Source organism: Prionailurus viverrinus, chromosome B3 (assembly GCF_022837055.1).
Source record: "Prionailurus viverrinus isolate Anna chromosome B3, UM_Priviv_1.0, whole genome shotgun sequence".
NCBI lineage: Eukaryota > Metazoa > Chordata > Mammalia > Carnivora > Felidae > Prionailurus > Prionailurus viverrinus.
This window is the reverse complement of record NC_062566.1, coordinates 127465986-127493011: the sequence shown is the minus strand read 5'-3', so window position 1 is coordinate 127493011 and position 27026 is coordinate 127465986. Positions and strand designations below refer to the sequence as shown.

The window sequence follows — 27026 nt, the reverse complement described above, 5'->3', positions numbered from 1 at the left end:
ATCTGGAGATACAATGGAGCATATCTAGCAGCTCTGAATAGTATGGTGCTAGAGACCACACCCCAGTTTGGCTCACTGGGTAAGACCTGAAGTCCTATAGGAGTAGGGGTTCAGAGGCCAAGAGAACAGGGGTGCGGTAGTGGCTATGCTTTTAAGGAATCTAAAAGCCTTACTCCAGAGTGCTAGGTTTGAAGAAACTGACAAATGGCATCACAGGTCACGGTCCTGGGGCATTGAGGGACATCCTGATAACTACCCCGATTCCAGAGGACATGTCTGTGTTAACTTCAGTGAGACCCTTATTTAGGACTATGGCACTCAGGTCCCCTGAAAACTGTGTGTGTGTGTGTGTGTGTGTGTGTGCGGATAAGCACGCATACTCACAGCAGTCAACACTGGAAAGTCAAGGTGTGGAGGGTACGAGACACCTTTTAGTAGTATTGTCTTGTTCCTAAATATTTTACTCTGGGAAAAGCCCTGGATCTATAGGAGCTGGTTTCTCACAGCTACATATGTACTAAACGACACTACCCCTTAGCTACAGCTGAGTGATTCAGGAATGGGTACCTGGCCTATGTCAAGGCAGTTTGAATCCTTTCCTAGTATCTTGCTAACTGGAGGATAAAAAATAAACTTTCTAGTCCAGGGGAAGAAGGCATTATTCAATGGGACATTCAGCAACTGGCGAATGCCCCATTTCCCGCCACAGAGGAGAAGTCCTCCACTTTGAGAAGAAACAGTCTACCCAGGAGAAGTAGAGGCAAGACACAGAGTCCAGGAAGTGCTCAGTTTCAGTTGCTCTTGACTTCCAGCTGCACCTCTGCCTTTGCCATTTGATTGTTCAATCCTTTAGTAATGTAAGTTGCCCCACTATTCTTTCAATAAATATCTTTTTGTGGGGGCGGGGGAGGCGGGTTCAAACCTTGCTTACAGTTAAAGAGCCCTTTCTAATAGAGCTGATAGAGCGGATAGTTCATACTGATCCCACCACGTGGGGAAAAGATTGCATGCAGTAAGGATCAAATGTAAGGAAGTCAGAAGCTAGAGAGATCCTCATGGACAGGGGGGCAAGATGAAAAGCCTGATTAAAGCTTGGACTCAGAAGGACGGGGAGGATTCTTTGTTACAGAATATTCCAGGCAAGGAGAACAGCATGTGCAAAAGGGCGGTGGTTCCGATTGCAAAGATAAATTTCCGTGGCAAAGAATAGTTGAAGTAAAAATGCGTGCAGGGGGAGACAAGGCGGAAAAGGAACTTAACTGTTGAGGATCTTGAATGCTAAGGGAAGGAGTTTGTGGTTTTTGAACATGAAAGTGGTATCCCAGAAGCTGTATTTTAGGCATATTGACCCGGTAGTGTGCCAGGTGAGCTGAAGGGTGTAAGAAGTGGTGTTAAATGGCCTGATCATCCTGAGATGGCCAAGGGCCTGGACCAGAGCAGTAGAGGTGGGAATGGAGAGGGAGGCGGGGGGGTGTCGTTCGTCTCTGTACCCTTCACATTCCTTTGCGGAGTGACTGGCACCTAGCAGGTGCTCCCCAAATTCTTGTTAATAAGTAATGAGTTCTAGTCAAGTAATGTTATATCCACATTACCATCATAGGCTCTAATATCTATGTACGTAAGACTAGAACTTTAAAATAAACTGTATTGTTGAATTATTGAGGACACTTGGTCTGGTTATTTTAGCTGTCACTGAATTTCAGTAGAACCTGAGGTAAATTAATTAGAGCAATACCTGTGCCTTATTGTTGAGAACCAATCATTCCCTTTATTTTTTTTATTTGTATGTTAAATATTTTTAATGTTTATATTTGGGAGACAGAGGGCGCAAGTGGGGGAGGGGCAGAGCGAGAGGGAGACACAGAATCTGAAGCGGCTCCAGGCTCTGAGCTGTCAGCACAGAGCCCGACGCGGGGCTCGAACCCACAGACCGCGAGATCATGACCTGAGCTGAAGTTGGACACTCAACCGACTGAGCCACCCAGGCGGCCCCCAATCATTCCCTTTATATCCCAGCAAAAAATCAGGTGCTGGAGGAAAGCTTGTTCACGTGGCTTTTAGAAACTCGCTTTCCTTGCATGTTTGAAATCTACTGAGGTCATTCTATTAAAGAATCATCATTTCATAAGAAAATACAATAGCTTCAATCACTTAAAATGTTAATTGGTATTCTACAACTAAAACATTAGTCTGATGTAGAATATGAAATTTTCCTTTGCCTTATAACTTCTTTTTAGAGAAAATGGCCAGACCAAAGAGCCTTAGTAATGATGCAGGAAGACAGAGCATTAAAATGCCTCATATATTCCACGGGTCTCCTATCTTAAGTACTATGTTTTCAGTACTTCATGAATCTCTCTCCTTTTATTAAGTGGGAGACGCTGTTCTCCCACTGTGTGTGTCTTCATTTTTTTTTTAATATGAAATTTGTTGTCACATTGCTTTCCATACAACACACAGTGCTCATCCCAACAGGTGAATGTGCGTGTCTTCCTAATTTCCCATTCACTGATGTCATATTAGTAGCTTGAAATTCTGGTGGGATTAGCAAATAGTATAAATCAGGTCTTCTGGGGCACCTGAGTGGCTCAGTCAGTTGAGCATCCGACTCGTGATTTTGGTTTGGGTCATGATCCCATGGTCGTGGGAGTGAGCCCCACATTCGGTTCTGTGCTGAGTGTGGAGCCTGCTTAAGATTTTGTCTCTCTCCCTCTGCCCCTGCCCCTCCCCCAATAAAAAAAAATTAAGTCAGGTCTTTTATTTATATTCTTGGTTGTCTAGACCCAGAGGCTGGCGAACTATGGCCTGTGGGCCTTCAATCTGTTTTTGTAAATTAGGTCTTAGTGGAATACAGACCCATCCATTTAGTTTTAATGTTTATTCATTTTTTTGATAAAGGCAGAGTGCGAGTGGGGGAAGGGCAGAGAGAGAGGAAGACACAGCATCTGAAGCAGCCTCCAGACTCTGAGCTGTCAGCCCAGAGCCCGACGCAGGGCTCGAACCCACGAACTGTGAGATTATGACTGAGCCAAAGTCAGATGCTTAACCGATGGAGACACCCAGGTGCCCCCAGGCCCAACCATTTAATATGCATATTGTCTATATGGCTACTTCCAGGAGACAATGGCAGAGTTGAGTAGTTGCAAGAGAAAGCATACAGCCCACCAAGCTTAAAATATTTACCATGTGTCCCTTTAACAAAAGTTTGCTGATCTCTGGTCTGGACTTAAAAAGTGATGAGGTAAATGCTAATAATCAAGATTAAACTTAAGAGCGGGCTGTGTTCATGGCAGAGAGAGAGAGAGAGAGAGAGAGAGAGAGAGGAGGGAGAGAATCCCAAGCAGGCTTTGTCTGCACTGTCAGTGCAGAGCCTGACGCGGGACTCCAACTCACAAACCATGAGATTATGACCTGACCTGAAATCAAGAGTTGGATGCTTCACTGAGTCACCCAGGCACCCTGACTCTTACAATTTATGATGAAAGTACAACGTATAATATACATAGCTCTTTTTCTTTTTTTTGGAGAGCCAGTTGTTAAACACTTACGAGCACGTCTCTGGACAGACCTGGGTAAGGTCAAGTAGGTCGTTTAGCCTCTCTGAGCCTCGGTGTCCATGTCTGTAGTGTGTTATAGTAAGAAGATACTAGTATTATCCACTAGACAGCACATTTTTTCTCTAGAAAGAGCCAGCTAGTAAACATCTTTGGCGTTGTGGGCTAGCATGTGGTTTCCCTCACAAGGACTCAGCTCTTGTCACCGTAGCACGAAGGCAGCCCTAGAAAATGTATAAATGAATGGGTACGATTGTGTCTGGTACAATTTTATTTAACAGGCAGCGGGCTGGGTTTGCCGCTGAGCGATGGTTTGTTGGATCCCGTGCAAGATTATACGCTTCTCGAGAGCGGGAACTGTATTTCTCGTGATGAGACTTGTGTCCTTAGAACTTGGCACGGTTCCTGGCACACATGGCAAGAAATCAATAAATATGTGTAAATACAAAAACAGCCACGAAAATGAAGCGGCGAATGCCACCTGCACCAAGACGGCCAGTGCTCGCCAACAGGATGCTGAACAAAAGAAGCCGGAGACAAGAGAGTGCCTGCTGTATGCATCCATTTCTACAAAGTGCAAGAGCAGGCAAAACAGAACTCCCCCTTCCAGTCAGGATGGGATAACAGACTGAACTGATCCCTCCCACCACAAGCAACGGAAAAAAAGCAGGTAGAATGTATGATTTAATGATGTATGACTCTGGGCCAAGAGGGCAGCACTGGTCTGTGGTCTCTGAGAATAGGGGAAAGGAATGAGGCATCCAGACACAGCCTGATGGTCTTTCTGAGCGCTGGACACGGGGACAGGAATTTTTTTTTAATGTTTATTTATTCTTAGAGAGAGCTCGTGTGCATAAGCAGGGAGAGGGGCAGAGAGAGGGAGGCATGGAATCTGAAGCAGGCTCCAGGTTCCAAGCTGTCAGTACAGAGCCAGACACGGGGCTCGAACTCACGAACTACGAGATGATGACCTGAGCGGAAGTTGGACGCTTAACTGACTGAGCCACCCGGGTACCCCCAGGGACGGGAATTTGGAAGTGCTGATGTGGCTGTAATTTGGAGAGGAGGGAAGTAAGTGAGCAGAGCCCCAGAGAGTATCTTCATGTTTCTGGCTGGGCGCTAGCCTGCACCTGAGTGAGAGGAGACGACCCTAGGCCGCGGAAGGAACCATACCATCTGACTCAGCAATTCCTGTCTTGGGCTGCTATTGATATTTGTGCACAAGTTTTCTGTGGACACAGGTTTCCACTTCTCTGGGATACGTACCTAGAGTTGGCATTGCCGAGTCCAATGGTAACTTTATGCTTGACAACACGATTTGCTACGGAACGAGTTTCCAAAGTGGCTCCACCCCTTTGCCCGCACCTGCTATTGTCTGTCTCTTTGACTGTAGCCATCCTAGAGGGTGGGAAGTGACCTCTCACTGTGGCTTTGATGTGTATTTGATTTTTTTTGTTTCCCTGATGGATAGTGATGTTGTGTAATTTTTCCTCTGTTTATTGGCCATCTGTAGATCCTCTTGTATCACCATCTATTTTTTTTTTTTTTTTTTTTTTTTTTTAAATTTTTTTTTTTCAACATTTTTTATTTATTTTTGGGACAGAGAGAGACAGAGCATGAACGGGGGAGGGGCAGAGAGAGAGGGAGACACAGAATCAGAAACAGGCTCCAGGCTCCGAGCCATCAGCCCAGAGCCTGACGCGGGGCTCGAACTCACGGACAGCGAGATCGTGACCTGGCTGAAGTCGGACGCTTAACCGACTGCGCCACCCAGGCGCCCCTCACCATCTATTTTTAAAATAAAGTTTTACCAAAACATAGCCATGCCTTTTGTTTACACATTGTCTAGGGCTGTTTTTGTGTTACAAACACCAAGCTGAATAGCTGCAAGGGAGACCATCTGGACTGCAGAGCCTAAAATCCTTCTGTGTGGCCCTTTATGGAAGGAGTTTCCTGACCCCTGCCCTAGACCACAGGCCTGAACGATTGTAGGGTTTAAAACCCCATTTCAGTTTTCCAGTGACTGGTTATTTTCTGGAATGAAGCATGATCAGTGCTACAAAATGGAACGTCCTAGGTAAAGTGGCACAGGTGGTCACCCTGGCCACTGCACAATACATGTTTGCGAATGAATAAAACGACTGCTTGCCACTTTGAAAGCAAGCATCATGGAAAAATATTCCTAAAACACAAAATAGATTCTTACCTAAGGCTTTCTCTTCCTGGACTGGAGTGGAGGGTCTGTTGAAGCATAAAGAAAAAAGATCTAAAGGAGAAACCGCAAAATAGGTAAATTGGAGGCCACCCCCAAGAGTTACAATAACCCTTGCAATATTAGAAGGTGGGACCCTAGCTCTGTGGTCCAGTTGTGTCATTAGCCTTGACTCATGGATTAGTTTTCTATTGCTACATAAACTCCCACAAACTCAGTTGTTTAAAGTAAGACCCGGGGGAAGTTCTTTGGAAACAGCCAAATAGCAGTCTCTGAGACTCTTCTCTATAAAAGCAATGGGGATATTATATTAGCAAAAATTGTCCAAATTAACTTTTTCAGAACTCTGTAAGATTAACCAAAGGCTTGCAATGATCTAAGGAGAATTCAAGAATACCAGCTAATCTTGGCATGAACAGTGAACTGTAGGCATTTTAAAGTGCCCTATTTCCACCTTCCATTCCCAAGCTCCACGGAAGCTTTGAAAACCAACAGCTTTGCAAACCTTGTAACTAGGAATACCTAGTTACAGCCAGAAACCTCACCTCCACTCGAAGGGGCTGAAAAAGTTTGGAGGTTTCCAAGAGTCTCTCCCCAGAGAACTGTCACTATTTGACCTGTCTGGCAGTTCCCTGAAAAAAAAAAAAAGTCAAAGTATTTGAATAGAACATTCCTCTAAAGAAGATACAGAAATGGTCAAAAGCCCATGAAGAAATACTCAGCAAAGGGGCGCCCGGGTGGCTCAGTCAAGTGTCTGACTCTTGATTTTGGCTCAGGTCATGATCTCAAGGCCCCTGTGGGGTTCCATGCTGAGCTCAGAGCCTGCATGGGATTCTCTCTGCACCCCCCTTCCCCTGCCCCTCCTCTGTGTGGCCCTTTACAGAAAAAATTTTTTTCAGAGCAGCACACACATGTTCTGTCTCTCAAAAAACAAAAACAAAAACAAAAACCCACAAGGAGATAACACTTTACCTCCACTAGCCAGACAATTAACAAGTGTTGGCAACTCCCCCCCCACCAGAAAAAAACCCCACAAAACACACAAAAACAAGGGTTGGCAAGGATGTAGGCAAATTGGAACCCTCACACATTGCTGACAGGGTTGTAAAATGTGGCAGTCACCTTAGAAAACAGTTCGGTAGTACCTCAAAGTTACTCTTTGACCCAGCAATCCCAATCTAGGTATATACCCTAAGGGAAATGAGAAGCCATTCCATGGGAAATTTGTACACAAATCCTAATAGCATTTATTCATAATAACTAAAAAGTGGGAAACATCCAAAGGCCCATTAACTGATGAATGGATACACAAAATGTGATACACTCATACGATGGAATATTATTCAGCCCTAAAAGGGATAAAATCCTGATAACACGCCGCACCGTGGGTAGATCCTTGAAAACAACATGCTACATGCAAGCAACCAAATACAAAAAGTCACATACAGTAGGATTCCACTTACAGGAAATAGCCAGAAAAGACAAATTCATGGAAACAGACCGTACATCAGTGGTTTCCAGGGACCAGAAGGATGGAGAGGACTGCTAACGGGTACAGAATTTCTTTTTTGAGTGATGCAAATATTCTGAAACGCGACAGTGCTCCGGCTGCCCATCTCTTTGTCTACTGAAAACTCTTGAATTGTACACTTCAAAATGGTGAATTTTATAGTGAGGCATGTGTCAATAAAGCTGATAAAGCAAGCACCCATTTATCCGCTCTCAGTGCTGTAGGTCAGAATTCCGGCACGGATGGCTGGGTTCCAGCTCAAATGAAGCTGGTGTTTGGCTGTGTTCTCACCTGGAGCACAGAGTGCTCTCTCAAGCTCATTCCTGTCGTTAGCAGAATCCAGTGTCTTCCAGCAGCCGAACCGAGGTCCCTGTTCACTTGCTAGCTGCCAGCAAGGGGCTGCTGGCCACTTCTGCAAGCCCCTGCCTCCCTTGTTGTGTCCCCCTCCATTTTCAGGCCAGCAGTGATGCTTGATGGAATGCTTCCTGTGCTTCAAATCCCTAACTTCGGTTCCCAGCTGGAGAAAAATTCTGCTTGTAAAGGGCTCACATGACTCACTGGGTTTCTGTCTTAAAGGTTCGCCAACTTGGCGCTTGATGTTTTAATGACACCTGTAAAATGCCTTCAAGGCAGGACCTATAACGGTGTTTGAATGAGTACTCAGGACGCTAATATATTTGCGTGATCTTTAGAATTCTGCCTACCACAGCCCATATCTATGGTCATTCTGCTTGGGGTGGAGGTAACCGTGACCCTTCATTTACCTCAAGGTTCCATGTTGCTAAAATTGTGTCCAGCATTTTGATCTCTCCAAATGGCCCATCTGTTAGGAATAGATCACACGAACATCGGGTGTTGTTCTGCTCCAACCTTGGCCTCAAAGGGTCAGTGTGATGCCTTATGTGAGTTGAAATACCTCTGTAGGAGGGTCCACTGGGGGGCTACCAGTGGTGGATCTGCAGGCCGCATGGCCGGTGATGATTCCAGCTATCGTGGGGTTTCTCCTCTGGCGAAGGGCGACCTGGGGAGGAGTAGCATCCAGCCCTGTCAATGCGGCCTTGAGCCGGTGTCCTATCTTCCTCTTTGTGATCACTGCCATTTCAGGCTGGTGAAAACCCCAGACTTAGCCTTCAGGTACTGAGTGTTCACGGTGGTGTGGTGGAGGTTGTCTGGAGGCACTGGTGGGGGCCATAAGTAATAACTTATGATAAGAAGCATCACACAGATACAGAGAAAAGAGAAGTTACATTTTTCCAGCACAGGATCAAAAGAGGGTAAACCAGAGGCCTGGGTACTCTGTTTTGTTTCTTTTATATCACTCCCTAAAAGGATACTGGCAATACGTGATAAATACGAGTGGAACGAGGAACTGAGTGAGGGCTATTTCCAGGGCCTGATTGTGCCTGGTCTATAAAAGCGTCAAAAGCCTATTTCCTTTTAAATTGTTTTCTTGGAGTCAAAATGCAGATGATCTCCTCCAGTTTATGACTAATAGTGGATTTCATTATTCATGGGTTAGCACAGTCCCTAAGTCTGCAGAAGGTTACAAGACCAGGGACACATCAATTCTGCTCCTCTCGGAGCCCGAGAAAGATGACTGATAGGCGGGTCGGCTGCACTCCAGGTCCTCACTCCCAAAGCCTAATCTTTCCATACAGATGCTGAACAGGCCTTGGGCAATTTGAGTGAGGCTCCCAACGAATCTTTTCTCCCTCAGAATAATCAAATTTTGAGAATGTGCTATAGGAAAGAACTGTCACGTTCCATTAGGTTAGCTCTGTGACTTGCACGGAAATTGTCAGGTAACTCAATTGCCGTAGTCCAATCATTTACAGGCATAATTTAGTTCACTTAGAGTTAATGATTAATAACATGTCCTGTTTGGAGCTGTGGAAAGCAAGCAAGGAACTGTGGTGCATCTGATAGTTCACAGGGGCTGCAGAAGCAGACTGCTAGGGTTAGAATAGGCATCCAAAGACTGTGATATCAGAGGAATGCTTATGATTAATTTAAATTATACAATGCTCTATAGTTCACAAAGCAATGTCACTTATGGTCTGTCTTGATTCTCAAGGCAATGTATAAGGTCAGTATCATTATCATCTCCATTTATAAGTGCAGATACTAAGGATCAGAGGCAGTGCCTCATTCAAGGTCACTTGGCTGGTTTGTAATAGAGTAGAATGAGAAGCTGAAATTAAACTCCCATTATGGGTGGAATTGTGCACCCCCTCAAAAGATATGTCCCAAGTCCGAACTCCTAGCACCTCAGAATGTGACCTTATTTGGAAATAGGGTTGTTGCAGATCAAATTAGTTGAGATGAGACCATACTGGAATAGGGTGGGCCCTCAATGCAATATGACTGGTGTCCTTATAAGAAGAGGAGAGAGACACAGAAGATACATGGCCATGTGGAGACCCAGAGACACAGGGAGAAGGTCATGAGAAGATGGAAGCAGAGACCAGAGTGATGCGTCTACAAGCCAAGGGGTGCCAAGGATCGCTGAACATCACTGGAAGCTAGGACAAGCACGGAACAGATTCTCTGTCGCAGCCCTCGGAGGGAACCAACTCTGCTTGGGCTTGCAAACCTCTAGAACCGTGAGAAAGAAATTACTGTTGTTTTAGGTTACCCTATTTTTAGTACTTTGTTATGGCTGCCTTGGGAAGCCAATATGGATCGTAAGAATAATAGAAGTTTCCATTTCTCTGGACCCTGGGTGTGGCCCATATGCATACTAGTATGGAGTCTTTTATAAACTCTTTAAGATGTATTATCATCAGTGACTTTTTTGTGACTTAACTGAGTCAAATAAGCACAGAGGTGGAGCTGGGAGCCCAGCCCCAGACCAGAATTTAAAACTGTGTCCTGTCCACGATGCCCCTGAGCCACGAGAGTGTCCAAAACGTTTGTGGCAGTGTTGGGGCAGTGCTCCTCAACCCTCTTGGGCTGCTCCTTTATTTGGGTTCTTCCAGGGACCACTGACTCAGTTTGAACTCTACCACACTAACTTGTATCCTTTTGTTATGAATAACCACAAAACAGTGCCTGACCCCCAGAAAAAGCTCAGTATTTGTTCTTTGGGGAACAGGTAATAAAAGCTCCTTAACCTGTTACAGTCCATTGAAATTCACAAAGGATTTTCACATCGATTCTTTTAATTAGATTGTTTACAAAAATAGCTTGAAGGACGCTTTGTGTTCCTGTCTTTTTCCTTTCTTTCCAACCTTTTAAAGAAGATTTTGCCATGTCATCAACCAGATAGTAAGCTTCTAGGAGGGAATGGATATTTTCTTTTCTTTCTCCTTGAATAATACTGGTTCTTGAATGGGTTTCACTGGATCTAGACTTATGGTCTTGAAATGATCGCCCAGACCATTCTGAAAATGATTATACAGAATGAATTGGAGAATCTCTATATAAAAATTAAAAATAGAACTCCCAATTTTTATCTCCCAAATCATAGAAGCCATTACCAACTCTTCCTGAATGTTGCTGTGATCCATTTAAAAATTCTTTCCCTGCTTTACTAGACTGTGAGGTGATCCCAGCTGTCACTATTCCCTTTGGACTATGAGACTCGGGGATAAAGGAGGTATCAGCCTTCCAGTTCAGTGCTCTGTAGTTCCTGGGGTCCTGGAAGATGAGAGTGCTCTTCCCAGAGTATCACAGGCTAGGACTGCCTTTCCAGAGTCCATGAAATGCCATGGCCATGTTCTTATCATGTTCTTGGGTGACTACTAAATTCCTACCCATTTTAGCATCTTATGTTCAATTTCCTCCCATATTAGTTTTCATGATGTTTTTGTCTGGCATAGATGCCCCAGGCAACTTATTCAAAGTTGAGGTAGGGAAGCCTAAATGGACCGTTTCAGATTTTTAGTGACACAAGAGATGTTCAGTATAATTCCACTAAGTAAAAGGAAGTGGCTAAAAATATGCGTAACGGGATCCCAGTTTTTAATTTTTCTTTCTGCTATTACAGAGGTGTGACTTTGAACAAGTTACCTATCCTCCATGAGTATCAGTTTTCTTAGATGTGCACAATAGCATGTACCTCGCAGGGTTAATGGGAGGGTTAAGAGTGGTGCATTTGACAATCTTTAACAAACTTTGATGAGTTATACCTTGTGTTAGTTTACTAGGAGTGTCACAACAAATACCATAGACTGAGTGCCTTAAACAAGAGAGATTTTTTTTTCACTCACAGTCCTGGAAGCTGGAAGTCCAAGACCAAGGTGTCACAGGGTTGTTTCTTTTGAGGCCTCATTTCCTTAGTTTGCAGAAAGCCGCCTTCTCCCTATGTCCTCTCCTCACCTCTTTGTGTTTGTCTGTGTTCTGACTTCCTCTTTTTATAAGGAGACCAGTTGTATAGGATTACGACCTCATTTAATGTAATTACCTCTATAAAGGCTCTATCCCCCAATACAGTCACATTCTGAGGTACTGGGGGTTTTGGAGTGCTGGGGACACACAACTCAGCCCGTAAGCATACCTCCTGCACAGCCCACAGTCCACTTCTGCAAGGCTCCTGCTGTTTTCTTCCAGCACCTGCGGAAGCTAGTTCCTTCTGCCTGGAGCGTCAGATCAGCCTCTTTGGCAGGTCCAGCATCCAGCCCTTCCTCCCTTCTGAAGTTCAGCTCAAATGTAAGAATCTTTAGGAAGCATGTTTGGATCCCAACCTTCAGGAATTCATCTCTCCCCCCTCCAGGACCCTGAGCTTTTCTCTTGCATCTGTATCAGAGCAATGCTGTCCCATATTTACTTCTGCATCCCCGTAGGCCTAAGACAGGATCTGGCACATAGTAGGTTTTTAGGAAGTAACCAGGTGAACTGCACTGAATGTCCGTTAGTGATACCAACGCTTTCCCTTTGTCTGACAAAGCTGAGAAATGCCTTCATTTGACTGGTAATGGAGCATTCTGAGGGGGACAGACCGGAGCAAAGAGCACGGTCCCAATGAGCCATTAAGACACGTGGAATAAATAAGTTCATTGATCTTCCTTCTTGTTTATTTCATGTCTAAGCAGCCTCTCTTAGGGTGTGTTTGAAGCAGCCTAACATTCATGGATGCTGACATGAATGTTAAGTGACTTTCCTGATTTATAGATAGACTTTGAATTTTTAATCAATATAGGAAAAGCTATTTTGCCCAGGAAGTCTGGTGTATCATGTGGAGTGATTATTTAAACTGCTTGTGTAGGAGGATAAATAGTGCAAAAAGGAAAGTCTGCTGTGAAAATGTGCAGAGATTATTTAAGCAGGGCTGTGTTTTTAAATGTATGGAAATGCATACACATACATTTTTTTCTGTCCCAACAATTTAATTTAAAATGGACTTCCTCTGGATACTGAGGATTACGGCACAACTAAAAGAGTGGCTATGTGGAATTATCCTCACCTTAAGGACGTTCCCTTGCTCCCACCACCTCAATTACAAACATGTGAGCCCTTATGAAATCTTAAAGCAGGGGCGCCTGGGTGGCTCAGTCGGCTGGGCATCTGACTTCAGCTCAGGTCATGATCTCGTGGTCTGTGAGTTCGAGCCCCGCGTCAGGCTCTGTGCTGACCGCTCAGAGCCTGGAGGCTGCTTTGGAGTCTGTGTCTCCCTCTCTTTCTGCCCCTCCCCCACTCGTGCTCTGTCTCTCTCTGTCTCTAAAAAATGAATAAACGTTACAAAAAAATCTTAAAGCAAAAAGCATGCTTCACACACTTCCCTTTTCCAGGCAAACCTGAAACAACACCAAGCCAGGTGATAGCTAATCTTCTGTTAACAGCTTAAGCAGTGAAAGGTCCAACATGCTTGTACATAGCCTAGAGAGTTCTGTACTTTACAGCCTTTACAGCTGAGATGTCTTTTAATTTTTTTAAAATTTGAATTCCAGTATAATTAACTCAGTGTTAATTATAATTACTTATTACACTCAATTATAATTACTCAATGTTCACTGTGATTAAGTGTGGTCATTAATCCCCATCACCTATTTCACTCATCCCTCCACCCACATCCTCTCTGGTAACCATCAGTTTGTTCTCTATAGTTTAGAGTTTGTTTTTTAGTTTCTCCCTCTCTCTCTGTCTTTTCCCTTTGTTCATTTGTTTTGTTTCTTAAATTACACGTATGAGTGAAACATATGGAGTTTGTCTTTCTCTGATTGACTTTTTTGCTCAGCATTTCTTCTCTCTCTTTTGGTGCAAAAAAGGTGGTTTTATTAAAGCACAGGGACAGGACCTGTGGGGAGAAAGAGTTGCCAGAATTATACTGTCTGGATCCATTTGCAATCTTGTTGCAAATGGCAAGATTTCATTCTTTTTTTACGGCTGAATAATACTCCGTTGTATACATACCACATCTTCTTATCCATTCATCTATCAATGAGATGTCCATCTTTAGAAAAAGAAAACAATTTTACCACTAACGGGCAACTTTAAAAAAATCCTCTGTTCCTTATGCAAATTCCTTATACAAGTTCAGTAAAAGGTGTTAGGATGGACGAACATATGAATTGAAAATTGAGATTTTTTCCAGCAAACTTCCACATCTTCAGAAGTAATTTAATTTTGCTCTATTCTTTTTCTTTGATGACTTCACCATCCACCCAGCCTTCAGACAAAGGCTCGTAAGGGGTGCAGTTGGCACCCCCTCTCTTGTCTCCTACATCCCGTGAATAAGTCCAACAACTTTCCTCAAATCTGTTCTTTCTGTCCCATTCCTTCTGCCCCTGCCTCGGATCATCTCCTTTCATCTAGGAAGAGAGTCATAGTGGCTTAAAACACAAGATAGAAGCGTTTTTCTCTGTCATTTAATGACCCAAGCTGGGATGGGGCCTCTTCCTCTGCAGCGGCCCAGATTCCTTTCATTTTGTTGCTCTGCTGTCTTTAGATACTGTTCTCATCTGTATGGCCCAAGATGGCTTACCATTGAGCCTAGATTCAGGAAGAAAGAAGGGAGAGATGGGAAATGAGAGGGTTTATCCCTTTCTTTTGAGTCCGCACCAAGAGGTTTCTTTCACATGTAAGTTACACTCACATCCCCTTGGGCAAGATTAGTCACATGGCCTCCCTTCACTGCAATGAGATGGCTGGGAAATGTAATCTTCATTCTGGACATCTTTACGTCCAGGTAAAAATTTATTTTACTTACTTACTTAATTTTCTTCCAAGATTTTATTTAAATTCAAGTTAGTTAACATACAGTGTAGAATTGGTTTCAGGAGTAGAATTCAGTGATTCATCACTCACATATTAAACAAGCCCTCCTTAATGCTCATCACCCGTTTAACCCATCCCCCCATCCACCTCCCCTCCAGTAACCCTCAGTTTTTTCTCTATAGTTAAGAGTCTCTTATGGTTTGTCTCCCTCTCTGTTTTTCTCTTATTTTATTTTTCTTCCCTTCCCCTATGTTCATCTGCTTTCTTAAATTCCACATTTGAGTGAAATAACATGGTATTTTTCTTTGTCTGACTGACTTATTTCTCTTAGCTTAATACACATTCTAGCTCCATCCACATCACTGCAAATGGTAAGATTTCATTCTTTTTGATGGCTGAGTAATATTTCATAATATATATATTCCAGTGTTTATAGCAGCACTATCAACAATAGCCAATTTATGGAAAGAGCTCAGGTGTCCAGGTAAAAATTTTAATCTTTATGTAAGAAGGGAGAAAGGATATTGGTGAACAGTTTGCAGTATCGACCTCAACTCCTGACTGGCTTCTTTGCTTTCTGCCTCACCAGATTTCCCCTTTTCCTCAACTCACACCAAAGGTACTCTGGCCATATGTCTTTCTCTTTGAAAGTATTCAACAAGCTCCTTACGGCCTGTGGACAAACTCTTACCCCCCAACATGGATTGAACAGTTTTCTTCATATGCTGGTTCCTGTCTACCTTATCTTCTACTTCTGTCATCTTTGCACCTTATTCTCTAACAACCCAGAACTTGAATAACATGGTGTTTCATGCCTCTGTGCCTTTGCACTTGCTGCTTCTTCTTTTAGGGATTTTCTTCCACCTGACAAATTTCTAGTTGACTTTGAAAACCATTCTCAGAGGTCATCAGGGAGTCTATTAACCTTCCCTGTCACACCCTTAACCAAGAGAATTAACTGGTCACTTCTTACACCTCATACTATACTGTTCACTTTTGGTCCTTAATATATTATTTAGTCATCTATCACCTCTTCTACCCTATGAGCATTATCGGATTCACCTTATATTCTCAGAACTTAGAACAACATTCGCCACAGCACAGTTCAATAACTGCTTGTTCGCTCTTGACTGAATGAATGAATGGGCAAGTGACAGAATGATTGCATTATATCAGTCCCAATTTAGCACTCTTAACCTTTATATGGGGTCTCTTTCTTTTGGTTAGATTTTTTTTATGGTTTATTTATTTTGGGGGGGGAGAGACAGAGAGAGAGGGACAGAGGATTTGAAGCGGTTTCCATGCTGACAGCAGAGAGTCTGATGCGGGGCTCGAACTCATGAGTTGTGAGATCATGCCCTGACCTGAAGTCTGATGCTTAACTGACTAAACCACCCAGGTGCTACATATATGGGGTCTTCTTTCGATAAAAGGTACTATCAAGTACTTACTCTGCTTGAGGTTCACTTATTTTGTGTTAGAGTAGTAGCAGTTATATCTAATTTAATCTTTATAAATAGTTCTGTGAGGTAGGCATTATTATGCTTATGTTACAGATGGGAAAGTGAGGCACAGAGAACTTAAGTAACCCACTTCATTTCTTTTTTAATTTTATTGACTATAGGGAAAGTGGAGGGTGGAAGAAAGTAGAGTAGGCGTTTGGAAAGTAGGTTGGGCTGGCAGCTATGGGACTCTCGTCCAGTTCTATAATGAATTAGTGTGAGTGTCCAGGGATATGGCCCTGTTCCGCTCTGGCTTCCGTTTTCTCATCCATCATAAGAGGGCTTGGCTCAATGATCTCTAAGTTTCCTTCCAGATCTAAAAGTCAGTGATTTTCTTACTTTTCTAATATAACAAGTTGAAATGTAACCCTCCTCCACACCAATATGCTACATGCACACAGCTGTGATTTTGCTAAAAATGGACACTTTCTAAATGTTAAAACAGTACATGGTAGAGAATAGTCAGTTCAGAGCCAACAAAACCGACTCTGCCAGAGGACTGACACTAAAGTAAAGCCCTGGATCCCACTCAGTATCAAATCTTCCCAGAACAGAGGATGTGACTTGGCATTGCTTTCACTGGAGCTTTTTAAAAGGGTACATCCAGATATATTTAACCACCAAATAAATTTGGATCTGGGAGTATTGCAATTGAAATGTAGCTACAAATATACCCCGGATTCTCTCTGTGACATGAGTCCACAGTGTAGGAAATTCTATACAACTCCTGTGTGTGTTGACAAATTCCGTGTGTGTCTTTTCTTGAATTATATCAGAAATCTTGAAAGGTCTATAACACTATCTCCCAGCTTCCCTACCTGGGTTCTGAAACAATGAAAAGAAGACAAACTTGTTTAGCAGGTGGAGATAAATGTATCTCCTTTGTGGTGTCCAACCTGATATTGGAGAAAATGGCTTCTACTGGTGGCCAAGGCAACTGTCTACTGCTGATCCCTAGAATCAGGCAGATATGAACCCAGACCTGCTAGATTAGGATGAGCCTTTTCCCAGCAAGTGTATAAGTTAAGCATTCTGAGTGTTTCCTTATAAACTCACTATGGAGAGACTGCTAATTATCAGCTAAATCCCGTCTTCCTGTACAGTAATACATTCCCCACTTTTCAGTGGGCATGGTGGCTCCTCAGAATAAAGACTACATTCCCCAATATCCCTTGCAGCTAGGTGTGACCCTGTGGCCCAGGTCAAGGGGGATGGTGTGGTGGGGTGGTGATAAGAGCAAGTCTGCTCAGTTTCTAGAAGAGTGATTATCTGAGCTTCTCTACCCAGTTTTCCTCATCACTTCTGCCAAGACTAAGGAGCTGGAGTGTCCATTTGGACCACGAAATGGAAACTGAATTTTGACGATGGCATACAAGCTAGAAATGAGCCGGGGGTCCCGGAGACTTCATAGAAGCCCTGGACTACCTATCTTGTACTTTATATATGGGAGACAGAGACGAACTTTACCTTGTTTAAGCCACTATTATTTTAAATTTCCTGTCACTTAGGGCTGAGTCCAATTCTTTTTTTTTTTTTTTTAATTTTTAATGCTTATTTGTTTTTGAGAGAGAGAGAGTGTGTGAGAGAGGAGAAGGGGCAGAGAGAGGGAGACACAGAATCCGAAGCAGGCTCCAGGCTCTGAGCTGTCATCACAGAGCCTGACACTGGGCTCTAACTCACAAACTGTGAGATCATGACCTGAGCTGAAGTCGGATGTTTAACTGACTGAGCCACCCAGGTGCTCCAAGGCTGAATCCAATTCTAATTGATATACTCTCCAATCAGATAAATCATTCCATCGCCTTGGGTGCTAAGTTAGGAATGGGGTGACTAAGGTTGGGGAGCATCCTAGAGTGTTACATTAATTTACGTCCCTCCACATGGGTAGGGAAGAAGAGTTCTCCTTCTGACAGGTTTACTCATTCAACAATTATACACCATCTGCTATGTGCCAAGTACCCTAAGAACTTTACAACTATTATTTTTCAAAGTTTATTTATTTTGAGAGAGAGAGAGAGAGAGAGAGAGAGAGAGAGAGAGAGAGCATGCAGAGAGGGGCAGAGAGAGAGGGAAAGAGAATCCCAAGTAGGCTCTATGCTGTCAGTGCAGACCCTGACGTGGGGCTTGAACCCACAGACTGTGAGATCATGACCTGAGCTGAAACCAAGAGTTGGATGCTTAACCAACTGAGCCACCCGGGCCACCCTACAACTATTAACTTATTTAATCCTCACAGCAATCCTATCAGGTAAGTATTAATAATATCCCCATTTCACAGATGAGGAAACAGAGACGCAGAGAGGTTAGGTAACTTGCTCCAGGTCACATTGTCTGGAAGTGAAGGAGCTTGGAAACTAACCCAGGAAGTCTAGATCTAGAACTCATGCTCTTCACCACAAACTAGGCAGTTTCTTTTGAGGGACAGACACAGACCTTCTTCTATTATCTCAAGTTAGAGATGTTTGCTTTTAGGATAGATAGAGAGGTCAGAAAAATAAAGAATTATCTCAGTGGTCACCTGAGAGGTCTGTCTGGTTACCCTTTCAGAGGGATGGGTCCATCCTCCCAGACTATCGTACTAGCATTATGGTGACTCAGTTACTCTCCATCATAAGTCCTCTACCACCTGTGGCTTCTGCCTTTTGCCTTCTCGGTGTGCACACATTTCTGTGCACCCTATTATCCAGTAACGATATTACCTTCTCCATAAAAAGGATTGATGGGATCAGCCTGTTATCCTCCAGTAATGCCCAGTCAGGTAAGGTGTTTGCACCAGTCACTGTCTTTGGATGGTCCATCTGGTGACCCCCCTCCCCAGGTCACCAAGAGTGCTTCAGGCTATGCCGCCCCCTTCCAGGACTCTGCCACACAGTTCACATTCAGTTTCTTCAAGCAGGAGGCGTGCCCAGCAGAGAGTTTGGACGTGCTGTCCTTGTTATCTTTTCTTTGTAAGTCTTTTGCTTTATAAATGAAGCCAAAGACATAAATGGGATATTTAACGTTTACTCTTTCTTTCCCTGCATCTCATCAAAAGAAGATGGAATGAGCTTTAGTTACTTACTAGTAATTTAATCAGTACAGGTGGACTACATTTTAAAACAAAGGCTAAGATTTTGCTAGTAATCTTTATCTACCTTAGTTTTCTATTGCTGCATCAATAATTACCACAAACTTAGTTTAAAACAACAACCATATACCATGTCGCAGATTCTGTAGGGCAGGAATCTGGGTATAACTTAGCTGGTTCTTCTGTTCTGATTCTTACAAGCCTTAGGTCATGAACAAGCTGGGATCTCATCTGGAAGCTTGACAAACGAAGATCCCTCAGGTTGTTGGCTGAATCGGTTTCCTTGAGGCTATAGAATTCATGGGAGCTGGCTTCTTCACAGCTAGCAATGGAGAGAAAGACTGCTGCTTTGAGCCTCTGACCCCTTAGTCCTCTTAATGGACTCATCTGATTAGGTCAGGCCCACCCAGGATAATCTCTCTTTTGATTACTTAATTGAACTGTTAAGGAATTTAATTACATCTTCAAACCCCTTCACTTTTGCCATATAACATAACTTGATCACAGTTGTGATAGCCCATCACCTTTGCCATGTTGTGTTGATTAGAAGCAAGCTATAGGTCCCACTCACACTTAAAGGGAGGTGATTATCTAAGGGCGTGGGTCATTGGGAGTCATTTTAGAATTCCACCTATCGAACTACCCATATGGAATCCTTTCAATAGCCCATGTACCTGGCTCTCTCCCTCCAAAATCTATTTGTCATTCCCTTGCTCTCCTTTTCCTATAGGTTTATTTACTTTCTGAGACTTGCTTTATTTGTTACTTACTATTATATTGCTAAGATTCATATGTGTTGGTATGTGCTTTTATAATCTCTTTATTTTTAACTGCTACATAATATTCCACGAAATGAGTTTTTTTCATAATATTCATTTGCTCTCATGTTAATGGGTATTTGGGTTGTTTTTTCTCTGCTATTGGAAACAATGTTGATGTGAACATTTTTTATAGATATTTAAGACTCTGTTTTCAGAATATATGTAGGAGTGGAATTTCTGGGTCATGAGACATGACTGGTCAACTTTAGTAGATTATGTCAACTTTCCCAAACTCACATTTCCAACAGCAGCATGTGATAGATTCATCCCCAGTACTTATCATAGATGATTTTTTACATTTTTTGCCCAGGAAAGGCATGGAAATTGGTGCCCCATTCTGGCCTTGATTTGCATTTCCTTCCTCACTAATAATGTTCAATGTCCTTTATATGGTCACTAGCCAAGCATTTATTCTTCAGTGAAATACTCTTCATGTCTTAACCCGTTTTTCTATCATTTGCATTACTTTAGTATTTATCTGTAAACGTTCTTTTTAGATATTCAGCTTGCTTTTCTTGTCAGAAACATAAAGGAGTTGGCTTCTGAGGACAATGGCTTCTGAGTTCCTTCATCTGTGAATTAATAATTGGTGTTATGCTCACTTCTCGAAGCTGACGCAAAGAGCCCATGGAAGAATGTACGTGAAAGCACTCTGCACATGAAAAATGAGGTAATAACTTGTTTCAGGGTAATATAGGCCTGATAACTGGCAAATATGGAAACATTCAAATTTGCTTTTTTAAAAATGTGTATTCATTTTGAGAGAGAGAGAGAGAGAGAGAGAGAGGGAGAATGTGCACGAGTGTGGGGGAGGGACAGAGACAGAGGGAGAGCAAGAATCCCAAGCTGGCTCCACACTCAGAGAGAAGTCCAACACGGGGCTTGATCTCACCACTGAGAGATCATGACCTGAGCCAAAATCAAGAGTCAGACGCTCAACTGACTAAGCACCCAGGCACCCTGGGAAGCATTCAAATTTGAACTGGGAGGCAGTATAGTGTGTTGAAGAAGCACACAGACTTTTGCACCAGATTGTCTGGGTCCAAACCTTGACTCTGGTTACGAACAGTGTGACCAAAGGAGACTTCTGTAACTTCTATGTCTCAGTTTTCTAAGGTATCAAGTGGGGATTTTAATAGTGTTTACCTGACAGGCATTTTAAGGAGTAAATAAATTAAATATAGCTAACACTGAGAACAGTGTCCAGCACATAATAACCACTATATTAATATATATGGAGAGCATTATTTCATGTGGATTTCTAGGTCCTGCTGGATGCTAGGGCAGTGCTCTGCTTAGCAAACTGGGGAGAATCACTTTCACACCGCCGCCCCCCCTCCCCCCGATATGTGTGTCCTCTTTCACTCTTGACTCATTTCTAACAGGTCAATGTGGATTTTTTTTTTCTTTCATGGATAACTCTTCCTTGAGTAGTGGATTAGTAGCTGATGGAGAAGTAAGTCAGACCACTGAAATGCACACATATCAACATAATACAAATAACATAATAATAATAATAATAATAATAATACATCATATAATTCTGTCTCTAAGCTCTCCTCCAGCTTTCATAGCCTGTGATTCCATAAGGGATGTTGAATTACTTTTACCAGACTACCCAAAGCTGGATGACAAGGCATGATAGGACTTAAATTGCTCTGCTTTGTTGAGTCTGAAATTATGTTCCGAAGCAACAGTCATTGTGTATGTAAAATGGACTGCCAATTATTTGAATAAAGAGAAGTAATATTGTCCTGTATTAGCTTTCTTTCTCCATTAATAAAATTCATTTGTTCCCATTTGTTCACCTCTCTTTTGTTCTGCCAGGCCTTTTTTAATCCATAGATGCTTTTATCTGCTGCAGACAGACTGAAGGAGTCTGATTCTTCTAGCGAATATATTTTTAGCATCAATTAAAGCTTATGTCGCCTGCTTTTCTGAGCAACTGGCACCCTGCATTGTTCAGAACCACCTGCATTCAGCCTTCAGGGAACTGTACTGCTTTGCTAATGGCTGAGCTATCAAATGGAGGCATAAACACTGCAGGTTGTAAGCTGGAGAAGGTAGCTAATTATGCTAAACAGGAATATTAATAATGCAAGATGTGCAAACAAAAACACTCTTACCAATGCATCAAGGCATGATTCCTCTTCTCCTTTTCCTCACTCCGCACCCTCTACTCATCTGAAGGACATGATAACAACAGAAAGGGGGTCTCCTCCAGCAGACCCTGGATCCTGAAAAGCAAGAGATGAAATTGACAGTGAAATTACCCATTGCAAAAAGAGAAGCACCATGTGGGCTTCCGTTGGAGCTGGGCTTTTATGAAGGATTTGAAAACAACAGAAGTGTGTTAACTGGTAGAGTTTCTCATAGTGACTCAGGCCAAAGGTCGGGGATATTGTCAGGTCCTGTCAGAGATATTCTAGGCTACTCCTCTCCAGCCCAGAGCAAAGGAAAGTTTGATACGTGGGCAGGTAAGATTTGGATCCATTGTGAGGAACAAATTCTTCTTTCCTGCTCTCCCAAGTAAAAGGATCTGAATACATGTTGTTCTCAGGAGGACGTGTCAGCTGATACAAACTGGATCTCTTAGACCAAGTCCCTACATGAGTCTTAATATGTCATTGGAAGGCATTCTGATTATCTATTGCTGTGTAATCGACTACCCCAAAACTTACCGGCTTAACGTAATCTATTATTATCTGCTATGGTTCTGTAAGTTGACAGGGCTCAGCTTGGCAATTCTTGCTTGGCATCTCTCATGCAGTTGCTGTGAAATAGCTGCTGAGGCTGGAGTTATCAGAAGGCTCAAATGCACTGCATGTCTAGGATGACTTCCTCACTCAAAGGTCTGGTGCCCGCCTCTCCAGCTGAACAGCCTAGATTTCCTACATGGCAGCACAGCGCTCCAAGAAAAAGGAGCGGCCTGGCATAGCACCACTTCTGCCACATTCTATCAGTAAAAGCAGTTAAAGGCCAATTCAAACTCAACAGAATGGAGAGGCATGTGGATACAAAGAAGGCAGGAATTGATGGTGCCATCTTTGGAGACAAGGTACCACAGCAGGTGCCTACACCTCGTGAGGTCTCCCAGGAAACTTACCCTTTGGGAAGCACAGAAACTTTCACTGCTGGGGCTGGCGGAGAGACCTTCCTGCTTAACTACTATTCATCCTTCAGCTCTTAGCTGAAACACCAGTGTCCCCAAGATGCCTTTCTAAGGCCCCACCATTAAATTAGATTCTCTTGCATGTTTCCTTCATTTCATTTTTTTTTTTTAATTTTTTTTTCAACGTTTATTTATTTTTGGGACAGAGAGAGACCGAGCATGAACGGGGGAGGGGCAGAGAGAGAGGGAGACACAGAATCGGAAACAGGCTCCAGGCTCTGGGCCATCAGCCCAGAGCCCGACGCGGGGCTCGAACTCACGGACCGCGAGATCGTGACCTGGCTGAAGTCGGACGCTTAACCGACTGCGCCACCCAGACGCCCCTTCCTTCATTTCATTTTATCACAGTTTATAATTGCTTCTTTCCATGATTATTGACTTAATGTGTGTCTCCAACACTGGACTGAAGATCCCATGAGAGCTGGCCATCACACTTGCATCGACTTGTGGGGCCTAGCATGGTGCTAGCTCTCAGTGAGAGCTCAAGAAACAACTGTAGTGGATGAACGAATGGATACGTGGTGAACGTATCTGGTTTTCCCATTTGGCTTCAGTGATTCACACGAAGTTTCCATAAAAAGGAGTCAGAATGCCCTTTCATTAATTTGTGACATTTTAAAACCAATATATACTGAGTACCACGTGGGTACTAGACACGGCACCGGACCATGGGGGTAGAACCCAGGACAATAAGGGAGAGGTGAACTCTGCCTTCAGAGTCTATAGTCTATGTGGGAGGGCAGACAAATAAACATACTACTACAATCCAAGAGAAAAGTGCCAGAATGGTAGGGTAGGGTAGTGTTCATAGTGTGTGCTGTGTTTCCCGCCTCCCCCCCCCCCCCATGCACACACACATACACACACTCCTATGGAATTTCATACATAATTTCAGGGCCCGTTGACTACTCCTAGTTTAGATGCTGTAACATTAAACACACTGCATTTATACTTGCAGTGCTATTATTTTGGGTTTATTTAGAATGACTGGGGAATGTCCTTTGGTGAGAAAATTAAAAGTAAACTTGCTACATTTTAGATGTTCATAATAATGGAAAGCTAGAGTTCACACCAGAAGAACTGGGCTCATCAAGGGGTTGAAAAGTTTGCAACATGTTCCCAATGTCAGAGCTAGAAGTTAGGGTTTTTCACTTTTGGACCTGCTTGCATTTCAGATCATGCAAGCCAAATTTACTTTTGAATCTACTCTGTTCATAGTCCACAAGTATTTGTCTAAATGTGAGTAAAGTACAGAGCAGTTGCAACATTGCCCATTGCAAAAATGCTGAATTTTATTGTGTCAGGTCAGCTGCCTATCCCACTCTGAGAACAAGAGTGAACTTCTAACATACTGGGATAGAGAGTATGGAGTTTGTTATCAATGTTAAGTGATTGGAGGGTTTTGAGTGGAAGAGAGGTATGGTCGTATTTACATTTTAAGGAGACATTCTTGCTTCTGAGTGGAGTTTCTTCAGATTACAACAGTTTAAGAATAAAGCGAGAAGACCAGTCAAGAAGCTTCTGCAATCGGCGAGGGTAACATGAAGACTGCAAGCAAGTGCCTCGAATAAGAAGGGATTTAAAATCCTGTCATATTTGTATTTCTAAAAGCCAAGGGGGCTTAGGTGTTTGGGAATGTGAGAGGTGCCTTCAAATACAAGATGGGCTGTCATGTCAAAGATGGATTAAAATTATTCTGAGTCCCCAAAAGGCAGACCTGTGCATGGAAACCACAGGGCATGAGATTTGTGCTCAGAATAAGCAAGCATTTTCTCTCAGAGCTGCACAAAGATAGAAGGGCCTTCTGGGAAGTCTGGGAGTTCTCATCCCCAGCACTGGATGAGCAGGGGCTTGGAGGACCCAAGGGAGGAGATGGGGAGCATCTAGGAAGGATGTTGAACCAGATGATGCATAGGCTTACGCTGAGATTCACTGATTTGGAAACTCATAAATGTAGCAGGATTGAGAGCTGTGCATATCCTCATTTTGGCATAACACCACTAAGATAGAGAAAATTCATAGTTATGTTCTCTATCTTGAGGCTTTTAGAGAACTCCCATTTTTTTTCTTTAATCTTTTTAGAGAGATGGTGTAAGGCTCTGGGTGTAAGTCCAGGCTCTGGGTTTGGGAAACCGAGCTCAAAATTCTCTGTCCCCACTTGCTAACCGCCTGAGTGTAGGCAAATAATTTAATAATTTAATGTCTTTTCATTTATCTATTGAATGGGGATAACATTGCCTATTTTCTATGGTTGCTATAAGAGATCATCTGTACAAAGTTCCCAGCACCTAGTAGGATTTTAATACATGGGAACCAGAAAAACAAAACAAAACAAACAAAAAAAAAGTCCCCCCCCCAAAAGCAAAATATTTTCTTGTGTTAGCAAATGGAAAGTAGCTATTATGTGCAGGAAGTGGGTACTATGAGTCACAGTGATGGAAGATGGGCAAGCGGACATGCTCACTGATTGAATCAATGGAGTGCCAATTCCAGGATATTATTCATTTTTTTCCCTTCAATTTGCTGCATCTTTAAAGATAACCATTTATACTAGTTCTTAAAACACTCTGAGAAATTGGCAACGGTTTAGAGGCAATGATGCATGATGCTCAGAGCTTTCTCCAGACTGGTACTGGGAAGCTAGAGGGAGTAATTGGGACTCTTCCATGAGCGCTGGTCTTCCCGTGAATAGCGGGGCGGGGTGGGGGGGGGGGTGGGGAGATTGGTCTTCAAATAAGTATGATTCATGGTTTAGCAGAAAAACTGCCAAGTTCCCCATGAAAACTGAATAGCAAGTCAGTTCATTATACACAGTTCCTATATATACTGTAGTTTATTGATATTATAATCTGTTCCCAATGAATGCAATTAACAAATCCATTTAGGAAGGAGTGCATTAGGGATTTTGTTTGCTTTTGTTTATCCTTTAGGTGCCTGAATGATGTTTTGCAAATGAAACCTGCCTCCCTTCCACTACCTTTGGGTTTCTGTTCACTTCTACACATCCAATACCCGTTACTGTGCCCAGCACACTGATGGTTCTTGCTAATATTTGCTGACTGATTGGAACTGTCCTCATTATGTGTCTCTGGGTGCCTTTGCCCACTCAACACAGGGATGCTCAGAAACTGGTTATAAAGTTGTCTTTATGTGTATATCCACTATACCCACTATGCATGCTCCCTGAGCCCAGCAGCTCTGGTTCTCAACTACTGCCAAACTTGACACACAGCCTCCATAGCTCTTTATATCGACAATGAACGATCCATTCACATCAATGCAATAGTGTGAATAATCTGCTTGTGCATGTGACTCTCTGTTTTCTCAGGGTTTCCTATAAAGTCCCCAACCTGAGAAGAGCAGATAACTTCCCCCATGCTTTTAAGAGAGTGACAGGGAGCTGGCAGACATGCTCTTAATGGTTTTCTAAGATAACCTTTTTTTTTTTATTTAACATTTATTTATTTTTGAGAGACAGAGGGAGACAGAGCACAAGTAGGGGAGGGGCAGAGAGAGAGACACACACACACAGAATCTGAGCTGTCAGCACAGAGGCCGAGGTGGGGCTCAAACTCACAAACTGTGAGATCATGACCTGAGCCGAAGTTGGACGCTCAACTGACTGAGCCACCCAGGCGCCCCCTAAGATAATCTATTGATCCTGTTACTGTCACCATCCATCCCTACCCACTCCAACCATCCTGTGTAAAGTGAAGCTACACTTTTGAAGGGAGCTCACCCAATAGTTTATTGACATGGGGAATCTGGGCCTCATGGGGAGTGGTGTGGCATTCTCATATCTCCAGATCCAAGTAACATAGAGGTCATAGAAGCCAAGTCAAAAAAACTGTCCTAGGGTTTTGTGGGGGGGGGGGGGGGACAGTGGGGAGGTGTGCTTCAAGAACGGGAGACTGACAGTTACCTGGCTGGATGCTGGCTGAGCTCTGAACCATGGCAGCCATTCTTTGAGGCTGGAGTTTAGGAGGCTTCCTGAACATAGAGAAGAAGGCTTAATTACAACCTGGAAAATTCT

At 43.2% G+C, this 27026-nt stretch overlaps 1 protein-coding gene across 16 annotated transcripts in view; it reads right to left on the bottom strand.

The window, feature by feature from the left end:
* Nucleotides 1-27026, bottom strand: part of GPR65 (G protein-coupled receptor 65) — a 159090-nt gene that overhangs the window by 61087 nt on the left and 70977 nt on the right. For 3 of the 16 annotated variants that reach the window (XR_007152927.1, XR_007152935.1, XR_007152933.1), the window contains 4 exons: nt 26916-26983; nt 21948-22058; nt 6312-6398; nt 5761-5820 (listed from right to left, as the gene is read on the bottom strand). Coding sequence is in view for 7 of the 16 variants with exons in the window: in XM_047862441.1 (XP_047718397.1) it covers nt 21955-22058; nt 26916-26983 (172 nt within the window). In the remaining 9 variants the exon portion in view is untranslated. The other 13 variants (XR_007152932.1, XR_007152929.1, XM_047862441.1 and 10 more) reach the window with 11 other exon arrangements.